The sequence below is a fragment of the Saccostrea echinata genome, unplaced genomic scaffold, assembly GCF_033153115.1.
Source record: "Saccostrea echinata isolate AGI-Se365-2 ecotype Australia unplaced genomic scaffold, CSIRO_AGI_Sech_v1 ptg000058l, whole genome shotgun sequence".
Taxonomy (NCBI): Eukaryota; Metazoa; Mollusca; class Bivalvia; order Ostreida; family Ostreidae; genus Saccostrea; species Saccostrea echinata.
The window spans coordinates 4,363,655-4,385,876 of NW_026889807.1; the positions used below are offsets into that span (position 1 = coordinate 4,363,655).

The following is a 22,222-nucleotide window of genomic DNA, read 5'->3' on the forward strand; positions in this document are numbered from 1 at the left end:
TAATCACACAGTATGATAGTGCTCAAATTGAGGCGTATAGTCTACAAAATTAAATCAGTTTAAGCTGATATTAAATTGAATATCATTCATTAAAATAGCGTCCAATTTTACTCTTCTTTGTGTAATATTTTACTGTTAACTATTTGCTACAAAATATAAAGACAAACTAATTAGAATTATCTTTTTGTATAATTTTTATTATTTTTTCCACATTTCTTTCTTATTCCTCAGCTAACATAACTAACAAACTAAAATGAAAAGAATTACAAATAAAAATTAAAGAATATTAATTGTCAGAAAAGCACATTTTTTTTGGTTTGAAGTTGTCTATTGACTACTTTTAGATGCATACTCTATAGAACGGTTGATCATATCTAACAAACTTTTCAGAGCTTCATTCGTATGCGTTTCGTTAGATAATGGATCACAGGCTGGCATTATCAAACGAAGCGGTAGTCCAAATTCATCACAAGCTTGAACCCTGAATCTGAAAACGTCTTGAAACGTCATTTCAGAAAAATTTTTGGTCCAGAGAAGTAGAACCTTTGGTTTTTCTGTAAATGTAAAATTCTTATAGAAGTATACAATTCTAATATTAATAGGGATAGCATTTCATATTCTGGTTATGTAGTAAATGATACAAAAAAGATAATCAAGATTTGTTAATATACATTTAATCAAATTTATACCAGTAGAGTGAAATACTATATTATACATATCGATGTCTTTAAAAAGACCCTAATTGATATTGCGGTACTAAACAGAGAAAATGGTTAGAGTAAGAACCTCATCCTTTGCCATTAAAAATGTTTCCAGATAATTTTTTTTGGCTTCCCCAATGAAGTTTTTCTATCAAAACTCCCAGTGAAAAAAAGGCTCTATTGCTTTTAAAGTCAAAAGGTCAAGGTGAAAAAAATCCTATCTTGCACTTTACTGACCTGGTGAAAACATTAAACTCCTTTTTGAGTTTCAAAAATGGATTTTAAACATTAAATCAGTTTAACTTATGCAAACCTTTAGTTTTTCCCCTAGATTTCTAATTTTAATACAAATCCAGAGTAAGCTATCGAAAAACTGCAGAGATACTGGTGGATCAAAATAAATACTAAAATCAATCATCAAAATGAAAGCTATGAGTTGATTGTCATATCAATATACCTTGATTTAGTACGCTATTTTTAATTTTTTCGTTATCAATCTCATCATAACCATATAGGGTTTCCTCACAGGCATCAAGTGCATAAACAACACAATGTATTTTTCTATCCAGTTCTGATAAACTTCTACGGCCTGTTGAAGCTTCATTCTACAAACAAAATGTTGAATAAAAAATATTAAAAACAATAATTCATGTAAGTGTTGTCAATGCGCGGATTTCAATAACTATGAAAGAGAGTACAAGATAGGAAAAAAAAAAACAACTTTCATTAAATAAATATTTACCTCCAAAGATTTCGCTACGTGCAACTCAATTTATTTTTTTTTAACACCAAAACCGTTTTCAAGCTTTGAAAGTTTTCAAATTAATTCTGTTTCATATGAATTCAAAAATAGTTCTGCTAATAATGGGATGTGATTAGTGTCCATGGAAAGTACAACAGATTGTTGGAAGACTTGATCTCCAAATACTACAAAGACTAATGTCATTCAGAAACTCAAGCATCCTTTTCTTTCTTGTACTATCACTGGCATTAAAACAATACACTTAAAAATAGACAAATGACATATAAGTTATTACCTTTCAGTCCATATCAAAAGATTATAATTTAGAAGTTTACCGCACATGTGCTGCTATCCACAATAGAGTCCATGGTTTGTATATTTTCTGATTCAAGGATACGTATTTGAATTGGTCTCCCGGATTTTGTTTTTGATGAAATCACAGTAAGCTATATGTATAAAAAACAATTAACAGCGTTATCGTTATAATGCTAAATTGTAGATTTTCAGTTTAATATTTAATGTAAGAGAGAGGGTTCGTTTAGTAAAGATTTAAAAAAAAAAATGTATTCTTTCTTTTGGCGTGAAGCTAAATTTTAGAAGCACAAACGATAAAAGTTGATATACATCATTTATAATTTTGTTGTTTTACGATTTTATCGAAGTTGGGACATTACTTTTTGATCAACAGTGAGATAAAACATTACTTGAAAATATATCTCAAAGAAAGTCGATCACGATGTTAGAAATGAAAATGTGTTTGCTCACTTGCAAAAAATTATAAAAAGAGTAGTTTGTAACAAAACAAACGTGATAAAAACATTTTTAAAAAAGAAAAATAATAAAAAATAACAATTGGAGGAGGGATTATTCTTATATTGTTGGTTTTTAGAATGGAAAAATCACAGATTCAAGAAAACAATATCAGTTGGTGAGGGTTTTTGAAATTATACTTATTGTGATCGTTTATTTTAAGGTGCAGGGTCAGGTCAAGGTTTTTGTATATTCTTTTATATTATGAAGAAAGAAATGTTGCTGTCAACTGAGATTAAGAAATAAACTAGATAATTGCTAATCCCAATTTCCTCTATTTTTTAAATTTTTTTTAGATATCCTCTTTTAGGACACAAGTTATTAAATTCTTCGTATATTATTTAAACGCATGTACAAAAAGCTTTCAAAGACTAGTAAAAATGTCATTAATGTTAAGAAGATCATACAGCCTGCGTCTTTTATTTTAATATTGTAAAATTTATTTGCATAATTACTTTTTTCATTCACTTAAAAAAAAATTCTTTTGGCTTTTAATTGTTTTAACATGCAAATTTAATTAATTGCTCTGTAATCATTTTGAGAAACAGAAAGGAAGATATTTTTATATACCACTGTTTTGCCAAAAATAGCTTTAAAAAAACAGTAGGCATTTCTCCGTTTAAAATTGTACAATTCTGAGATAGAAGGGACAAAAAAAGACCTTTAAAATTCTTAAAACCTACATTAAAGCATGTTTAAGCCAATATACCTAGAATTCTTCATTTACAATGAATTCCCTCCTGTTGTAATATACAAGTTAAATGGATAAGTTAACTGAATAGATTTCACTTTAAACTTTCAATCTAACTTTCACAATAATAAGGTAAAAAGTTGCATAAATTTATAATGGTGATTTCAGATAGGTTAAATATTGAGTTCATACAAATATAAAAATATCTTTATGATTTATAATTTTTGTATTTGCATGTTCACAAAAACATAGCTCAAAAATTATATGTAGCAATCAAGATATCCGATTTTAGTATATCCTGTTCTTGTATAATACTTCTTAAAAATCAAATCAAACTCGGCTTATCTAATCTGTGTTTGTTAGATGTGGAAATGACTTACTGGTGTAGTTGAATTGGATGAGGTGGTCATAAGAGCAGCTCTCGTTTGTATTGCTGTCCGAGATTTCAGTGCCTCTGTGCACATGTTCACAAAAGTAAAATCTCCTTGGAGAGGAGCTCCCATGATTGCAATGTTGATATAATTAAGTGAATCAGGCAGATCCGGTAATTCTGTTATTTTTGCAATAACATCTTCCTCTTGCTGTGAGAAAATAAAATAAAAATTATTTGTGACTTTTTCCTCATTTTTATCATTGTGTTTATAAAGGTCTATTTGAATTATTACTTCTTTCAATGAAAATGTATCCTATGCATTAGCATTTAACAATTCTGTACCGGTGTAAGGCCATGGAAGAGTAAATACCTCTATTGTTAAGCAATGTTCAATCTGGAAGCAGTTTTTTCCAACATTGGATGTTCCTTTTTCTGTCAAAAAGGTGGATAAATATATGTAAATTTTATAAATTTATAAATAGATAATTAAAGCAGTTGTTCTATAAGAAACTTAATAGAAAATTTAATATGATACTTAACCAAGAAGTTTAAAACAAAACCTTCTTGTAAAATAATATCTTTCTTTCCTCTTTTTGTTCTTTTTTTAAAAGAATATAATTGCTTAAAAATACATGTTGTTTCAACGTAATGCTTTCTTTTTTTCTTTTGTTCGAAAATTATATGATTAATGATACACATGTGTATGTCATTTATACACATTGGAATAATTATTCAGTTGACATACATGAATGACAAATGTTTTAAAGCGCTCTGTATATACATCTCGCGAATACAATTAAGTCATTCATGTACATGTATGGAGGCCAAATATGTACTTTCTTATAAATTCCTGAAAAAAAATGGAAAAAAGTTAAAGTTTCAAATTATATGGCTTACTTTGCGATGTATAGAGACAAAGTTGATCTGAGTAAACTTCAGAAATATGATACTTCTTGAAAATGAAATCGGCAAAAGTTCCTAATTTCTTTATCTTTGGGAAAAGAAGTGGTCGCATTTCTGTGTGGACAATAACACATCCTTCCGATATCCCAAGGATCACAATGTCATCAAAATTAGCATCAATTAAATTCATTAAATTTCTTTTTAGTGCAGGTATCCTCCCTTCTGGAATTTTATGCACATCTTCTTTTGGTAATTTAAGAGAAACTTTTTTGTAACCTAGAAAACAGTCACCTTTTTACACGTTTGAAAACATGATATACAAATTTCCTCTTTTTTTTTACACACACACACACACACACACACACACACACACACACACACACACAGCCGTAAACATGACATAAGCATTCTCAATGACGTCAAAACGGTGGCATTTTGCTTACACAAATTAAAAATGTCCTTCTGAATTTAATACTGAATGTCATACCTAAGGTTTTTTTTGTGAAAAAGAGATAACTTTTGTAGTCTTAGTGGAACTATTAAATAAAGCAGGTATGTATTCTTTCGGGATCAGATGTTAACTTGTTTTGTTCATATTTTTGACGGACTGTAGATTTCTTGTTAATCGTATCGAAATATTTATTTTCTTTAAGATATTTTTGTCAGGAGACTGAATTGCACACAATGTAATAGTACAATTCTCTGTCAACCTTGGACTTTCAGTAAGGCGTGGCATTCTCGACGCTACATAATTAACGTCTCTCAAATGGTGACCTAGATTCTCATAGGTTGCTAGGTCATCAATATTCATAACAACACAAAGAAGTTGAATAATGTTAGTTCGAATTATTTGATATACAAGAAGAGAAAATAAAACACGAAATTGTGGAGTGTTGATCATTTTTTTTTCCGCGTGTTGTTTAGTTCACAAACATAAGCATGAGTCAGAGTTTATATTTTAATGACATTTTTAATTTTTTTTTACCGGCAATTGTTTTTTTTTTTCCCGGTGGCAAATGGCAATAAACAGTTCCTCGCCAGGGAACACTTACGCTTAAAACATTAGAATACTGCAAAGCAGGTGAAAACTTGAAGTTCAACAGATACTCTCTAATACTTAAGTTGCATAAAAGTCAGGCCGGTACGTAGGACCGATTTTTTAAAATAAAGAGGGGAGCTTTAAAATAAGAGAGAGAGAGAGAGAGAAACTACAAAAACTGCCCCAAGTTCAGCTACTTAATTTAGTATCTATTAAGAGGGGATCTATAAACACCAACACTATATGTAATACCCTCGAAGTTAACATTTCAATATTTCTACAGTAAAAATATTACGAAGTTGAATTTTTTATGATTTTTCAAGAGGGGCCACCGTCGTGTAGATCTACATGATGATTTCCAATGAACGACTTTCTATAATACTGCATACACATGCATAAACACCCCTATCCTCATTTTACACCATTTTAACTATAAGGCTAGAGTGTGGTCTGATCGTCATTTTTCAAAATTGATTTGAAATTCGGTCAAAGACCAAAAGTCGTTATGTGTCAAAATTGGCCCTGTGAAAATGTGGAAAAAATAAAGTAAAGCGATATATAATTTCATGGTCTATTTCATAAGTCCAGTACACTATAACTTTAAAGGTTTTGTATAAGTTTGGCAGAAAGCGCGTGCGTTTTAGTAACATTAGTCAAAACCATGGAAGTATTCCAGAAATCTACGATTTTTTGGATATTTAGTGTATTCACGCATTTTTGTATGTGTCCGCATCTGAGTATGTATCCCAGACTTTTACAAATACATCATTATATTATAAATCATTAAATTAAACGCTTAATTTTCACCTTACAAAGATGCGGACATGAAGAATTTTAATAATTTGCGTTCTGCAAATAACATTAAATCTTGGCTATCAGCAACTTTTTTCTTCATTTCACAGATTTATTATAATCTTTTTACAAGTTAATCTGTATTAAACTTCATTCTAACGACTAGAAACACTTACAACTACTGTAATTGTTTATAAAATAAATGTTTATAGACCTCTGTATTTTAATAAGTTTACCCAGGTAACGGTTTTATCTGACCACGGCATTTCATAAATTAATTATAATGTAAATAAATGACAAATGTTGAATAAATCCCAAATAATCGCCCTGAGCTTACTGTAAACATATATTTCTTGAATTTTTTTTATTTCTTTTATAGTCAATATCAAAAAACGCCAAAGAGTTTAAATATTGCCAAAAGCGATCTCAATGTCATTAACGTTTGCTTATAACAGTGTATTGATGACGTATTACATTTACAAAATGACGTCACATTATACCTAGAATCAACAACTTATTGTTGCTATAACTGTGATCAATTGATGTACTGAACAAATTTATAAGAGAGAGAGAGAAATAACGTCTGATAAGTTTTTTTTTTTTTTTTTTTTTTTTTTTTTTTTTTTGCGGGGGGGGGGGGTGTCATGGAATTTTTATAATTGATAGTGACCCCCCCCCCCCCCTTTCTGAAAATGTATTATTGTGCCGCTAAGATTTAAACCCTCAATCCCAATTTTCATTATCATTGACACAATGTTTATTATGTTTTAATGTTTACTATGTTTAAACTACCAGTTTATCCCTTTTAATAACTTAAACATTTTACAAAGCATAAAATTAAATGTTAAGGCAAATACACGAATGATAAACAAATATTGAACGCAGGCATTTCATACAGTTTCTTTCATACACTTTCTGCGTTAAAAAAAAAAAAAAAAAAAAAAAAAAAAAAAAAAAAAAAAAAAAAAAAAAAAAAAAAAAAACTGAAACAGACATGAAAGTAAAGATGTGTTTTAACAGCGATAAATTTTGTGTTTGCTGTTTACTCTATTTACTGTGGTTTTATTTCTCATGATTTGCGGTACAAATGTAAGGCATGGGCTTGCGTGCGCTTGCGTAAGACAGATCGACCATTTCAATGAAATTTTTTTTTTTCAATAGTATCACTTATTAAATGTTTTTATCATGTATGTTCCATTTAAGATCTTTTACAAATATATTTTTTAAATATAGAATATAATAAATTATATTAATTCAGTTTTTATTTTTTCATATCAGTACAAGCAATTTCATAAAGATTCGTTATAAAAATTTCAGAAAAAAAAAAAAAACTGTTATGTTTGATTGAAATAAACATATTAGTTCATAATTGATATACCTTTTGCGTGAATATAGATTTAGTAAGAACTGATAGTATCAGTTTCGGATCCAGGATTTTCCATTAGAGGAGGTGCTATGAGATGACAGGTACTCTGAATACCTACCAGCTAGATAGAAAAAGTGTCCTGTGGGGGGATGAATCCCCCGTAAGCTCCAAAGATGCCTTATTTTGACTCTAAAATGGTTGTTATTTTACTTCATTTCATCAATGACAGTAAAGTATGACTAAATTATTTTTCCTTCTTTTTTTTGGAGGGGGAGGTGGGGTGGAGCGACGATTTAGAGCTACAATTCATTACAAATTCAAAAATCGCAGTTCATCGTTAAGGTAGTCGTAGGAGACTAGTATCTTCATTTTTCGTGTTTAAACACACCAAAGCGCACCACACTGTATCTATTACCCTGAACAACCAACTTAAATATAATGTTAAATTATTTCAAAAATCTCTCAAAGTCTATATATTCTATATTAATTCCATAACATGTACGTTCGTATGAAATCGTCATTAGTCGTCGGGATATCGTGTATATGTATTAAGTCATATCGTAGTCATTCGTACGAGTATCGAATGTAATCCTTCATAATCGTAGAAATATTGTAACCAGATGTGATTGTCTCTGATTTTCTGTTACTGACCATGAGTCTCCGTAGACCTCTACTACGTGAAACTGTAATCTTTATCAAACTGTTATTTTAGGAATGACTCTAATTCTTGGCCATATTATTCGAGTATAACCTGGTTTGGGTCAGTTTACGCTGTTTTATAATCCGCTCCGCTTCGCGGATTATAAAACAGCGTAAACTGACCCAAACCAGGTTATACTCGAATAATATGGCCAAGAATTAGAGTCATTCCTTGTAATTTAATTTTAAAATCATTAAATAACTATGGGTGTAAAATTTCGTTGCTTTTTATTAGTTCAAATTTGCCGCTCAATAATACAACCATAGTAACGGAAGTAACGGAAGTGATGGGAAGCGAGGGGAGGTAAAAACTGATACATAGGCCTAGCAGCCTTTTTGTTTGTTTACATGTGGTAAGATCGAATTATTGTTTGAAGTTAAAGGTACATTTATTAAATATGGAATTTTCCATGAATCCCGAGGACAGGATTGTATGGATACAGATGATTCAGCTGGTTGTCAGGGGTGTGTGTCCCCATACCAAACCAGGTTATACGGAAATAATTTGTGTTCCTTTTTGGATATTAACCAATCGGAGGTTAGAATACAAATAGAATTAAATTATTTTATTTCATTTTGTTTAGTTAAAATTATTTTGTGTAATTTCTGCATATGTATATACAATCTCTATTGTTGTTGTTATTGTAATAAAAAAAATTATTTCAAGGGAATAAACCCTTGACAGTTTTCTCTTTAAAGTACTTTTTTGGTATTTATTCCATTAACGTTTAAGCATACATATCGTAACAAAAAAAAAAAATCAAATTCATGACATTAAAACTACAGAAAGTATATTATGTTATTTGGTTAATGTAAAAAAAAAAAAAAAAAAAAAAAAAAAAAAAAAAAAAAAAATTACGTTATTTGAAAAACTTTTCATATCAGAATATTAACAGATTTAAACGTAGAAAATTTTAGAGTTGTCTATAGCAAATATTGCTATCGTAAAAATTACATCGCGACGTCATGCCCTAAAGCACGACTGAAAAATCATGCCATGATGAAAATAATGGCAACTGATGAAAAACTAAAAGAGGTTTCGGAGAGATTTAAACTGTTTTAGGAAATATGCATTGTAGACATCCTGTGAAAAATCCTGATCATATTCAATAACAGAGCCGATTATGACCCATAACTACTCTTCCTCTTACAGAGCACAACAAACTGAAATTTACACAGCTTTTTATTCACTTCTGAAATATACATAGGATAGAAATTCGGGAAAAACGTGAACGGGTGTAGCAAGGAACCAATGGCGGCGTTTCGTACGTTGTCAACAACAATTTAAAGTTGCTGATGATATTAATTTCTTAACCAATGAGAATCAAGGTCACCATTTGAGAGACGTTAATTATGTAGCGTCGAGAATGCCACGCCTTACTGAAAGTCCAAGGATAACAGAGAATTGTACTAATTCTTTGGTTGCCAGAAAGACACCGAGTAATGGGGATCGATGTAGGGAGACACTTTTTTTTCTGAAACTTGCAATTTCAGTGAAGAAAACATAAAAAAATTACACACCACAAAAAGTTTCTTATTCACCTATATATTTTTTTCAGAGTTCATATTTCATTTTACATTTTGTAAATTTTCCTAAAGTGTTGTAACCTAATCAACCCGATATTATTACAGATTGTAGTGCCCCCGATGGCGCATACAAGAAATGCATTTGTAAATTTATCGAAAGTTTCCCTTATTATACATGTATTTTAACCAAAGCTGAAAGTTGGACTCAGTCTCACATAGCAAAATCGAGTTTTCCTATAGATTGATGCCTTTTTGCTATGACTTGCTATGACTTTCATATTTCACAGGTATATTACTTGCGACAAGACATTCCTCTGGGTACCACCAAATTTGGCCTCTTGACCTTAACCTTGGAGTTTGACCCACTTTTACAAAAACAAAAAAAAAACAAAAAAAAAAACAAACAAACAAACAAACAAACAAACACACAAACAAACAAACAAACTAACTTTAACCTTGGCCCTCACTTTTGAACAGTTGGAGCTAGGACTTTCATCCTTCACATGTGTATTCATTGTGACAGGACCTTTCAATTTGTATAAATATGTTTGACCTTGAGCTTAGAGTTTGACACACTTCGTAAAAAACTTTAACCATGGCCATAACTTTTGAACATTAAGTACTTGGGCTTTCATATTTCACAGGTGTATTCCTTGTGAAAAGACCTTTCTCTTGATACCAACAATTTTGACCTTTTGACCTTGACCTTGGAGTTTGACTTGCATCTGAGAAACTTCAACCTTCGCCATATATACGGGGGCATCAGTGTTTCACAAACACATCTTGTTTTATACTGTACATAAATGTCCATGGTTTTCCAAACAATCTACTATTTTTTCGATACATTCGTTTCGGTTTCATAAACTTCATTTATTTTGTTTAGAATGGCAACCTGAATTTCTTCCGTTTTCCGTCCTTGCTATTTTGTCTATCTTACTGAACACATTTTAGAAACGATCAGACAACATTTTACACCATGACGCACCAGAAATTAGTGACATTTGTTGTGACCAAATTTTTGAAACTTATATCTGTTCTAGGTATAGCACAATCGAAAATAGCTATGTAAAACTTTACGGTCATTTGCTTATTTTGATGTCAGTAACGAAAACTTATGTCCATTGACTTTACATACAGATACACGCGCACAGGCACACATATGCAGTGGCATGAGAGCACATATAGTAGATCGTCTGTTTAAAATATTTCTTCTATTTCCAAGCTTTTTAAAATAGTTGTGCAAATCATATTAAGAAATATTTTTATTTGGACGATTTTCGCTCTGTTATGTTTTTTTTGTTTGTTTGTTGTTTAACGCCCCTCTCGAAAATTTTTCACTTATATGAAGACGCTACCACTTGCAGGTGAAGAGCTGCAAATTTTGATCTATGCTCGGCACTTAGAGCCATTGAACAGTGAGGGATCTTTTTCGTGCAACCACCTACTGCGACACGGGTTCTCGTTTTATACGGTCTCAACCGAAGGACCGGTCTCCACGTCTCATAGTGGGATTCGAACCCGCGACGTAAGGAGGATCATCTCCTTACTCCGCGACTCTAGAGCAGACGCTCTAACCACTGCGCCACGTAGGCGACCGCTCTGTTGTGCCTGTAGGATTTAATTATTTACTGAATAAATCCAATGTGAATTGAACATTGTGATAAAATTTGTAAAAAAAAAAAAATTCATTAAATGAAGCAAGAAAAGTATATCTTTTGCTTATTAAAATAAAAAAAATGGGATAAGTAGGAGTAAGAGACATTTCGAATTTAAGAGAGAGAGAGAGAGAGAGAGAATAATTACCTTCTAAAGTTTCTCTTTTTTTATAATATTTATTGATATACGTGTTCGTTTTTCTCTCAACAAATTCAATACATTTCTCAACAAGGCCATCTTCATCGATCCTTTCCAAAAATCCTTGTAGAATGTAAATATTCATAGAGAAATCGTATAAGTGATCCATGAACTTCAATAATTCTACCCCATCATTTATCTTTGTCAGCGTCTTATATCGTCTACTACTTTTTGTCTTCAAGTTGCCTAGAAGACAAAATAAATATAAAGATAATAACGCCTTATACTAGGAAAACACGTCTTCTTTTTCACACATATCGGCATGATCTTTTCAAAATTGTTTGTATGACTTTTTTCTCTATATGAAATCTATAAATTGTCAGTTTTCAAAGGAAGTTGTCAAAAAATATTGTTGATAATGTTTAGGACTATAAGTGATCAACCAATAAAAACCAAATTTTTCATGACTATCATTTATTTAATATTACATTAAATTATGATAGCTGAAATTAAAAAAAAAAAATCTTTAATTGTCTTTTGATTTATGAAATTTATGAGAAGGTTGATTTCGGTGCACGCTCAAAATCCGAGATGTACATGTACGAGGGTTTATCCAAAAGTAATGTCACAACTGATTTAAAATTTTTCAAAGTCGAAATTTTTAGGCAAAATTTAACATACTAATCCCCCGACCTATTTTTAATTTTGCGTTATAATTTCAATTTGATCTTGGAAATACTTTTCAAAGTATTAAAATAAACACAACATAGGTTTTGTACTTCGCCAGAGGGCAAAAACTATACCGCCGTTATGGCTTTTTTAAAAACTTATTTTCAGTTAATTTGCACATCTTATATAAACGCCTCATGTGCTTTTCTTAATATACCTTTCTATTTTTTTTTTCTTTTTTGAAAAATATTAATCAACACGTTACATGAAATTATTTTATTTGTATATTTCTTTGATGAACGTCCCTTCGAGAAATTTTCACTTTCGAGGAGAGGGCTGCAAATTTAGATCTGTATTCGACACTTGTGGTGTTTGAGCAATGAGGAATCTTTTTTGTGCCAACACCACCTGCAACAATGAACCTCGGTTTATACTGACCTATTCGGTCATGAGGAGATTAGACTGATCAGACGTGCGTCCGGATTCTTTTTAAATTAATAAGTTTTTAACATCAAAATTAAAGACATTAGTGTAAAAATGTACACGCAAGTAAAAAGAGCTTAGTAGTGTACATGCAGTTGTAGTTTGAAATATAATTCTTTTGTTTCTTCATTAATTTTGCATTTTTTTAAAATTTCATTCATATTATTTATTTTTGTCATGACATACATTTTTAAAAATCATTACGAAACTACAACATATCCCCCCCCCCATGCATATAATTGGTAAAAAGTAAATCCACTCGAAAATATTAGATGAGTGAAGTATTTAATGTTTGCTGAAACATATACATGTTACATAAATTTCTTTTTAATTTGGACTTCTTTAGTAAGAACAAAATAATATATTTTCAACAAGGTGAAATTTCTTCTTCTTTTCAAAAATGTTTTAAGATATGTACAATTAGTTAATATAGTTTACATTAATATAACTTACCCTGAAGTGCAAACTTAAGTCTCCTTACATTATCTGGCGTTAGCTTCAGTCCAGTTGTAAATAAAAAATCATCAAGTTTTACGCGATACAAGTCGGGAATCTCACCATTTTCTATAATTAAATAAAATGACTAAAATACATTTTTTTTTTAAACTTTCAAATATATTTTCCCTGGAATTGTTTAAACATTGGATTACAAAACTGGCGTTCATTGTGTTCATAACACGGACTGCAATGTTGGCAAATTGTTCACACACGCTATGAATATTTGTAAGCACAGCTGTCCGTGTAAGAACACGATAGACGTCTTAAATAACAATGCACTTACATTCATTTATTATATGAAAGATTTATTGAATATGGCTTCATTCTATACATCATAATTGACAATGGAGGCAAATGAATAGTAAACTAGAGCCGAGCTCTTTGCAAAGCAACGAATAGGTCTTCCGTTGGAGCTGCGGAAGGAAGAAGTGACCTTGAGTCAAGGTCATGCCACATTCTAAAGTTATACATGTAAGAAATCTTGTGAGAGGAAGCAACTTACAATGTTTCGCTAGGAAAAAAAAAAAACTGTAAAGGAATGTACGTGACCTTGAACATTCCAAATAAACTTGCATGTTTTTCTTAATGACCTTGAACTTGAGTCAAGGCCATGTCACACTCTGCATGATTCCAGCAATGTTTCACTAGTAGAAATACGGTTGCGAAGTTACAGTTTCTCTGTCAGTGACCTTGAATCGTCCAAATGACCTTGCATCAAGGCCATAACACACACTGGATAAGAGCAAATCACAATCTGTGGGTTTCTGACTGGATAGGTTCAGCCATGTTTTTTTTTCAGACCATACTTCGGGTCGGAATAATTTGTTAGGTTCAACATAATGATTTATTATACCTCCATTTAGAATACTCAGATTCGTTTGGCTTGTTAGAAGGCTTTTAAACTCAATAATGACTCCAAAAAGTACCGTTTACAGCAATAATGACCTAGGAATCTTTGTACGTGGGGTATAATGACCAGTCAATAAAAATAATGACCGCTAAAAATGACCTGTTAATCCAAATTCCATTCAAATTAAAAAAAAAATATGCATAAAGTAACGATTGTACATTACAAAAAATGCCGTTATAAAAATATGTTTGGCATTTTTAGGATATGGAATACGATTGGCCTTTAGATGCGTCATAACATTTATCGTTTTCATTGAAACTTTCGTTACCATGTCAAATTCAACGAATGCAGACTCGGCTATCTTGTACAGTAAACGTCTGCACCGGATTGTCATTGTACTTGGGAATGGTATATGTGGATTGATAAAAATGCATGTTACTGACACTCACAGAGTGTTTTAATAAATCGGCGGGACTTGCAGGGGAAAAGTAAACAACTTCACTAGCGAATCCTGATCCCGATGGAATACTGATAATAACAATCCGTAGGTCTAATACACAATTGATTATTTTAGTAATAAAGTCTACAAAAATTGCCTTAACTTATATCGGTATAATAAAACAAATTATTACCCCTTATGAGTTCAATATGGTGGAAAAAGGACCCTTGACCTGGACCACTCGCTCGTGGACAGGTCTAGAAATATGCCCATAGGTCACGAATGGCCCGCTCAGGATATATTAGTAATGCAACATGAAAATTTGTATTAGTGTATGAAATTTGATGAGAATATCTTGAATAGTTTCTTTGAAATTGAAATCTAAAAAGTTGGATACAGATGATAAATTCTCACCAAATTATGTATAAGTACATAAGCTTACATAAATACATCTTAAGTGGTTTCTTTAAAACTAAGCAAAGTGCAAATTTAAGAAAAGTGAGGACAAGGTCACAGGAATGTTCAAGGTCAAACATTTCTGATGCAGTTGAATAGTTCTCACTTATACATAACAGCATATTAAGTTTGATAAGAATATTTAGAATGGTTTATTTAAAACTGAGTAAAACACAAATTGATGAAAGTGAGGTCAAGGTCAAATGAAAGGTCAAGGTAAAATATGTTGATGCAATTGAATAGCTTTCATCAGTATGTATCAGCATATGAAATGTGACACTAATTTAAGAAAAGTAAGGTCATGGTCAAAGGAAAGGTCAAGGTTAAAAATGTTGATGCAGTTTAATGGCTTTTATCAGTATGTATCAGCATACGAAATTTGATAAAAATATCTTGAATAGTTTTTTTTGAAACTTAGCTAAACACTAATTCAAGAAAAGTAAGGTCAAGGTCAAAGGAAAGATCAAGGTTAAAAATGTTGATGCAGTTTAATGGCTTTTATCAGTATGTATCAGCATATGAAATTTGATAAAAATATCTTGAATAGTTTTTTTGAAACTTAGCTAAACACTAATTCAAAAAAAGTAAGGTCAAGGTCAAAGGAAAGGTCAAGGTAAAAAAATGTTGATGCAGTTGCATAGCTCTCATCAATATCTATCAGCATATGAAGTTTGAAGAAAATATCTTGGATAGTTTCTTTGAAACTGAGCTTTGAACTGAGTTAAACGCAAAGCGCGACGGCATGACAGACGGAAGGATGGAAGGACGGAAGACGGACATGACAAACACTATATGCCCCGGCCATTTTCATGGGGGGCATAAAAATTCATTGAGAATGTTTCATGTCCAGTTTGGATAAGTTGTAAAACGTAGAGATCGGTCGTTTAGATGAGACCGTATAAACTAACGTCTCGTGTCGCGGTAAGTGTTAGCATGAAAGGGATCTGTCATGTTATAAATTTTGATTTACCGAGTGGCAGCAAATACAAAATTTACATGTCAGATGTAAATTTTGTATTTACTGCCAACTGGTAAGTTCAAAATTAACAACATGACAATTCCATGGCACTTGATTCGACCTCTGATTTTTAAAGGTTCGTGTTTGCGCTGCTCCTGATTTGTATTGTTTGAATGGTCTTTTAAGCTCGAATGCTGATCATTTTTCCCTATATTTCATCCCTTATTGCTCAAAGGCCGTAAGTACCATGTACATTGTACATGTATAAATTTTCAGCCATTCATCATTTATATCTTATTAAAATTTTAATTCCATCTATTTTTTTAACATTAAATTGCTGGAGATATAGTAAAAAGATCCGGAATGAAAATAATAAATGTTAGAAATGAAATTATTAATTGTTGGAAGTGCAATGCAAAATTCCGGAAATCAAATGCACCAAAAATGGTACCTTCCCCCACCCAAAGACAATAATAGTACACACTTCGACGCTCAATTGACCACTCCAGTGAACACATAATATCGTTACATTTTTTAAATTTTAGAAATTAAATGAAAGACCTTAAAAAAGTTTATAAAATAGGAAAGCTTAGTCAGGGATATTAATCGTGGCAGACCTTGTTTTCCGATTCGCGAATAACAAATGTCGTGTAAGATTATTGGTTTATATTAAAATAGGTTGTGGATTTCTCTCGAAATTCAACACAAGCCCTCATCTACATGTATACGTACCTGAACAAACCAACCGATTGACATTCTCGGCTCTGAAGGAAAACATCATATTCATTTAAGGGGGGGGGGGGTGGACGTATAGTGATGAGAGGAAATTTGATCACCTGTCAGTCCATTAAACATGAAAGATTATTTTGGAATATTTGTATACAACTGCGTGGCTTTCTTAGAACCAAGTTAGAATTTGTTAAAAAAATTAAATAATTATTTAGCTGTTTAAGGACATTGGCAAGTCAAGGTTTTCCGGAGAAAAAAGGTTTAATACATGTTTTGTTCACTTGAAAATAGCGATTGAGAGTGATCCTCCGTCACAGCATTCTCTAAGCTGTGAAAATCAATAAAGCGTTTGTTACAGAGGTAAACAAAAGCACGTGTAATTTCTTCAATGGGTAGAATCATCTATACAGCAAGAAAGAAAAGTAGTAATGGATTTGTTGTACATTGTATTCAGCGGACAAAGAGCCAACATGTCGTTATTTACCAGAGTTATGTTCAGTATGCTGGGAAGTGCAAAGGTGTGACATGCTGAAAGGTAGACCGACTGAGAACAGCTCTTAGGTTGTGTGAAGGAAGTCATAGGAAATGAAGATACAATAATGTATATAACACAAAAACTATATGAAATAAGAGGGTTTTGGAGAAATTTTATGGTGAACAAGATGTGTTTGTAAAACACTGATGCCCCCGTATGGCAACTCATATCAAAGGCTAAACTTTCCCAAACACAAATCAAATGTGTTCGTACCCGAAGTAAAGTCTTGTCTCGAGGGATATACCTTTGAAATATGAAAACCCTACCAGCAACCATTGAATAGATATGGAAAAGGTTAAAGTTTTTCAAAAGTAAGTAAAACATCAAGTTCAAATGGTCAAAATTAATAATGCCCATGGAAAAGTCTTCTAACAAGAAATACACATGTGAAATATGAAAGCCCTGGCACCAACCGTTCAAAAGTTATGACCAAAGTTAAAATATTTCAAAAGTAGGTCAAACTCCAAGGTGAAAATGTCAAAGTTGTTTGTATCCAAAAGAAGGTCTTGTCACAACAATTACATATGTGTATATGTGAAGTATGAAAGCCGAAGCACCAACCATTCAAAAGTTATGGCCAAGGTTAAAGTTTTGGAGAAGTAGGTCAAACTCCAAGGTCAGGGTCAAAGGGTCAAAGTTGTTGGTATCCAAAGGAAGGTCTTGTTACAAGAATAACATATTTGAAGCATGAAAGCCTTAGCACCAAACATTCAAAAGTTATTGCCAAGGTTAAAGTTTTGCAAAAGTAAGTCAAACTCCAAGGTCAAAGTTAAAAGGTCAAAGTTGTTGGTATGCAAAGTAAGACCTTGTCACAAGGATTACATGTGTGAAGGATGAAAGGCCTAGTGCTAACATGTCAAAAGTTATGGCCAAGATTAAAGTTTTTCAAAAAGGGTCAAACTCCAAGGTCATGGTCAAAGTGTCAAAGATTTGGTATCCAAAAAAGGTCTTGTCACGAGGTATACACATGTGAAATATGAAAGCCATGACATCAACGCTTTAAAAGTTATGGCCAAAGTTAACGTTTTTTTTTCCAAAAGTAGGTCAAACTCCAAGGTCAAAGGGTCAAAGTTGCTGGTGTCTGAAGGAAGGTCTTGTCCTAAGGTATACACCTGTGAAGTTTGAAAGCCCAACTATTCAAACATTATGGCCAAAGTTAAAGTCTGAAAAAAATATTGCAAATGTGGGTCAAACTCCAATGTCGAGGTCAAAAGGTCAAATTTATACACATGTGAAATAAGAAAGCCACAGCTCCAACCAATCAATAGTTATGGGCAAGGTTAAAGTTTTTGCGGACAAACAGAGACAGACAGACAGACAGACAGACGGATACAATGTAGATAGACAGACAGATAGATAGACAGACAGACAGAAAGACAGACTTCGATTACAGGGGCATAAAAATTATGTAGGTCTCTTTTATCAACATTATACATACAAAATGCATTGAGAATTGTAAAAACAGTGATTTGACAATCTCTAAAAAAGAAGGTAGGCTTGGTAGATTAAACGATCCATAATATAGCTTGTTTAGTACATTTAAACCTACTCAAAAGTTCTTGAAAAATACTATACGATAACCAGGAACCTTGCCAGTGTCCTTAAGATTTGTTACATATTTGTAAGAACCGCTTTATTTACAAAACAAAGTTTCACCCTTTTATGGACGCCGTGATATATTTGATAGGCTGTTTAATTACTATTCGGATATATTGGCATTCAAAGGACTTACACATTTTTTTTTAATATTACCAAAGGTCCTGGTCTAAAACAAATTGAAATTGACAAACCCAGACCACGCGGTTTTATTTAGAACATGCACTTAAGTCTGAAAACGTTCGTTCATTGAAGTTAATTTAGATAAAATGTCTGACAATTTTCAACCTCGTTTGCTATAATTTACCGAATCGGATCTTTTTCCGTATAGTTGAAATGCATGGACGAAGGATAAAAAAACCGTATGCTGATCATTCAAAACAGATCATTAAGATTGTGTATTTAATTTATGGATACATGTTTTTCCCCCTGTTTTTCCTTTTCTGTGAATTTCCCGTTTCCTTTGTACACAAGCATGTGTTCATATCTCTGTTCATACGTGCTATCAATGTGATCGGAGAGAACAAGACATCCCCCAGCAATTTATTTCTATTTATTAAAACACTAAATGAAAACTATTTATGTGAAAATAAATCTACTAATGTCTAATTGTGAGATCAACAACCGTAACAATGCCTGACCAGAAGGACTTTAATATTACCGTTATTAAACTACTCCTTAAGAACTAGAGTAAAGCTCGTTGCAAAGCAACGAGTAGGTCTTCCGTCCTGTTTTGACCGGAAGTGACGTTAACAAAAAAAAAAAAAAAATGAGTTAAGACGACTCCGGTGACTTTAAAATTTCAATTTTGTATCAAAACGTGCAAAATAAGATATTTCTGGCTACTGTTTGACCGGAAATGATGTGGAGGGATGAAAATTTTGGTTGGACGCTTCTGGTTACATAAATTAACCAATAACATGTCGGAAACGGCAAAGCTATGCATTTTCTGACTACTTCTGTTTTGGTCGGAAGTGACGCCATTTTACGACCTATGACAAACTTACTCGCTTGTACTTGTCATTTTGAAGAATTTTGCTTCTTTGATGCATCACAAATTCTCAATTGTTTTTTAGATATTAAGAAAATACTTTCAGCCCCTGTAGATCCCTTCTTTTAGGGGCCAGCCCCTTTTTGTCGATATCAAATGGAAGAGCTTGTCATTTTGCACAATTTTTATCCTATATGTTTTAACAAAATATTTACAAGGAAAAAGATATTCCTGAATAAATGCTAAAACATTTGATATTCTCAATATGACTATTTTCGGAGCATACCGATCGTCCACGTGCGGCACTTCCGGGAAAAATGAACTACTTAGTACATATCTATGAATATTGCTCTATCATCGCTGAAAATATCAAGTTCCTCTTTGGGAAATTTTCTACGTTGCCATTGATTTTTTTCAAGGGGAGGGGGGAGAATAATTTATTTATTCCTAACATTTTTTAAAGTAAGAGCTGTAGCAACCTCCATGGACTTGAGCTTGATTGTGACCTTTGGGTCAAAGGTCAACATCAAAGCTCAAGGTCATTTAAAAAACCTTTGCTTTAAACTGAGTTCAACACTGAAATGTACATGAATTAAGATGCATGTTCTGATTTTTTTTTTACCCTTGAGTCAATGTCAATGTCAAGGTTAAAGGTAAAGGTCAAAGTTCAGGCTCAAAGGTCAAGGTCATTTAGATAAATAGCTTATATCAACAATCTATATAGTTTTTCAATGACCTTGACCTTTGTCCTTGACCTGAATTTTAAGGTCAAGTTCAAGATGTCTAATGCAGTTGGCGCAATGTCTTTACGAATTGTCGTTTAGAAAATTTTAATAATTCATAAACATCAAAAGTTTTCAAGGGCAAAAACTACTCAAAGAGGTTTACGAATCCTTTCGCACTTAATAGATTGAAGAGTCTACTAAATTAGTTGAAGGCATTAGTGAAGGTTTTATATTTCTACGGTTTATGGTTTTGGAGGAGTAGCGATAACAAGGTTTTTTCACACAAAGGGGCAATATTTTCTAAAGAGGTCAATCTTAGGGGACAAGAATGAAATCTTTAAACTCATTTTAAGAGGACGTATTGAAGATGCAAAGATATACAGTATATGTTGAAAGACAAAAGAGCTATAAAAACAGATAAATTTCCAATATTTTGAATGTCCTTGACTTTTGACCTTGATCACAAAATCTAATGCAGTTGGTCCTATGTCTTTACGACTTGTCGTTTAGAAAATTGTTCATTATTTGTAAACATCAAAAACTCTCAGGGGCAATGACTTATTAAAGGGCTCGACAAATCATTTCGCAATGAAAAGTTTGAAAAGTCTTCTAAAGTAGTCGAAAGCAATGGTGAAGGTTCTGTATCTCTATGATTTATGGTTTCGGAGGAGTAGCGATAACAAGCTATTCTTGTGAAAGGGGCAATAACTTCCTAAGAGGTCATAGGTCAAACACGGGGGGTCGTTTATCGAAAAAAACTTTTAATATCCAGTATCATGAACTATAAAGTTTTTCGATAAGTCTTGCGGTTTCAAAAATCCGGGTAAGAAATAAAATAATAATAAACATAAGCATTTCAAGGGGTCTTTCCACAGAAAGGTGAAAAGACCTCAAAATTTGGAAAAGAAACCTAAGAATAACAATAAGGTCTTCTGCTGAAGACGGAAGATCTTAAAAATAAGAATAATCTTAACCCTCAGAATCAGTAGAAGGCCTTCCGTTGGAACGAAAGACCTTAAATAGGATTTATTTTGTTCTTTGCAAACAATCCACTGTCTTAGGGCTGCTGAATGATAAATGATTAGCCGTAAATTCCATATAGCTAAATTCATAGACCACCTGTTATTGTTCAATCAGCGTGATTTTTTTTCCCGTTCATAACATTTCACTTGTCATACACGTCAATCGGTAATACATCGTTTGTGACGCTCCATAATAAAAATCATTACTTTATAACCTTTTAAACTCCCCGTCCATTTATGATGTTATTAACGCCGAAGCTATCAATACGCTTTATAAAAGAAATAGAGATATTTACATGTGCATCTGTCCATATATATTCACTAGATTGTTGAAACAATTAAAGATAGAATATTCTTTTTTTTTTACAAAAAAGTTGGTGTATGTAAAGGTGTACCACCCCTTCTGCATAGCGCGCAGAATTTTTTGTACAGTACCAGCCAGACGTAACCTGGCACCACAGAAAAAAGCAGTCACTGGGATTGCTATGAGACTGCCCTAGGACCACTGTTGGACTGCTCTGGGGCCTTGGTAGGACTGCTCCAGAGAGCAAACTAAGCAGTCCAAGCAATCCCTGGGATTGCTTTCTCGTTCTGCTATGTTCACCCATGCATGAAAAAGATTCTGAGTAACAAGAAAGCCCCGTTCCTTGTGTATTCCGAATTTGCAGGTTCCATTTTTTGTAGGCTTGTTTTCTTTAAGCAGAGAAGTTATCAAAGTAAAAACGAGAAAGATTTTTCATTTATTTACTAAGAACGATTAATTACCGAAGACAAATCGGGAATTAATGTAAACCGCCGGTTTCGGACCATTGCAGTGTAAAAATCAATTAGAAA

At 32.4% G+C, this 22,222-nt stretch overlaps 1 protein-coding gene across 1 annotated transcript; it reads right to left on the minus strand.

Annotated features, from left to right (window-relative positions):
* Nucleotides 1-327: 327 nt before the first annotated feature.
* Nucleotides 328-16,571, minus strand: LOC133174568 (uncharacterized). Its single transcript, XM_061309675.1, has 9 exons — nucleotides 16,523-16,571; nucleotides 13,043-13,153; nucleotides 11,447-11,683; nucleotides 4,215-4,496; nucleotides 3,688-3,749; nucleotides 3,325-3,525; nucleotides 1,779-1,889; nucleotides 1,159-1,306; nucleotides 328-554 (listed from the first exon to the last, which is right to left on the minus strand). Exons 1-9 carry the CDS (start codon nucleotides 16,569-16,571, stop codon nucleotides 328-330), a joined length of 1,428 nt encoding a protein of 475 aa, XP_061165659.1.
* Between the last annotated feature and the right edge of the window lie 5,651 nt (nucleotides 16,572-22,222).

Coding starts and splice junctions, on each gene's coding strand:
- LOC133174568 (XM_061309675.1), bottom strand. CDS start 16,571: ATGATGTTTTCCTTCAGAGCCGAGAATGTCAATCGGTTGGTTTGTTCA. Junction 3,750..4,214: donor TTGTCTCTATACATCGCAAA/GTAAGCCATATA, acceptor CCTTTTTGACAG/AAAAAGGAACATCCAATGTT. Junction 555..1,158: donor AAATAGCGTACTAAATCAAG/GTATATTGATAT, acceptor TTACATTTACAG/AAAAACCAAAGGTTCTACTT.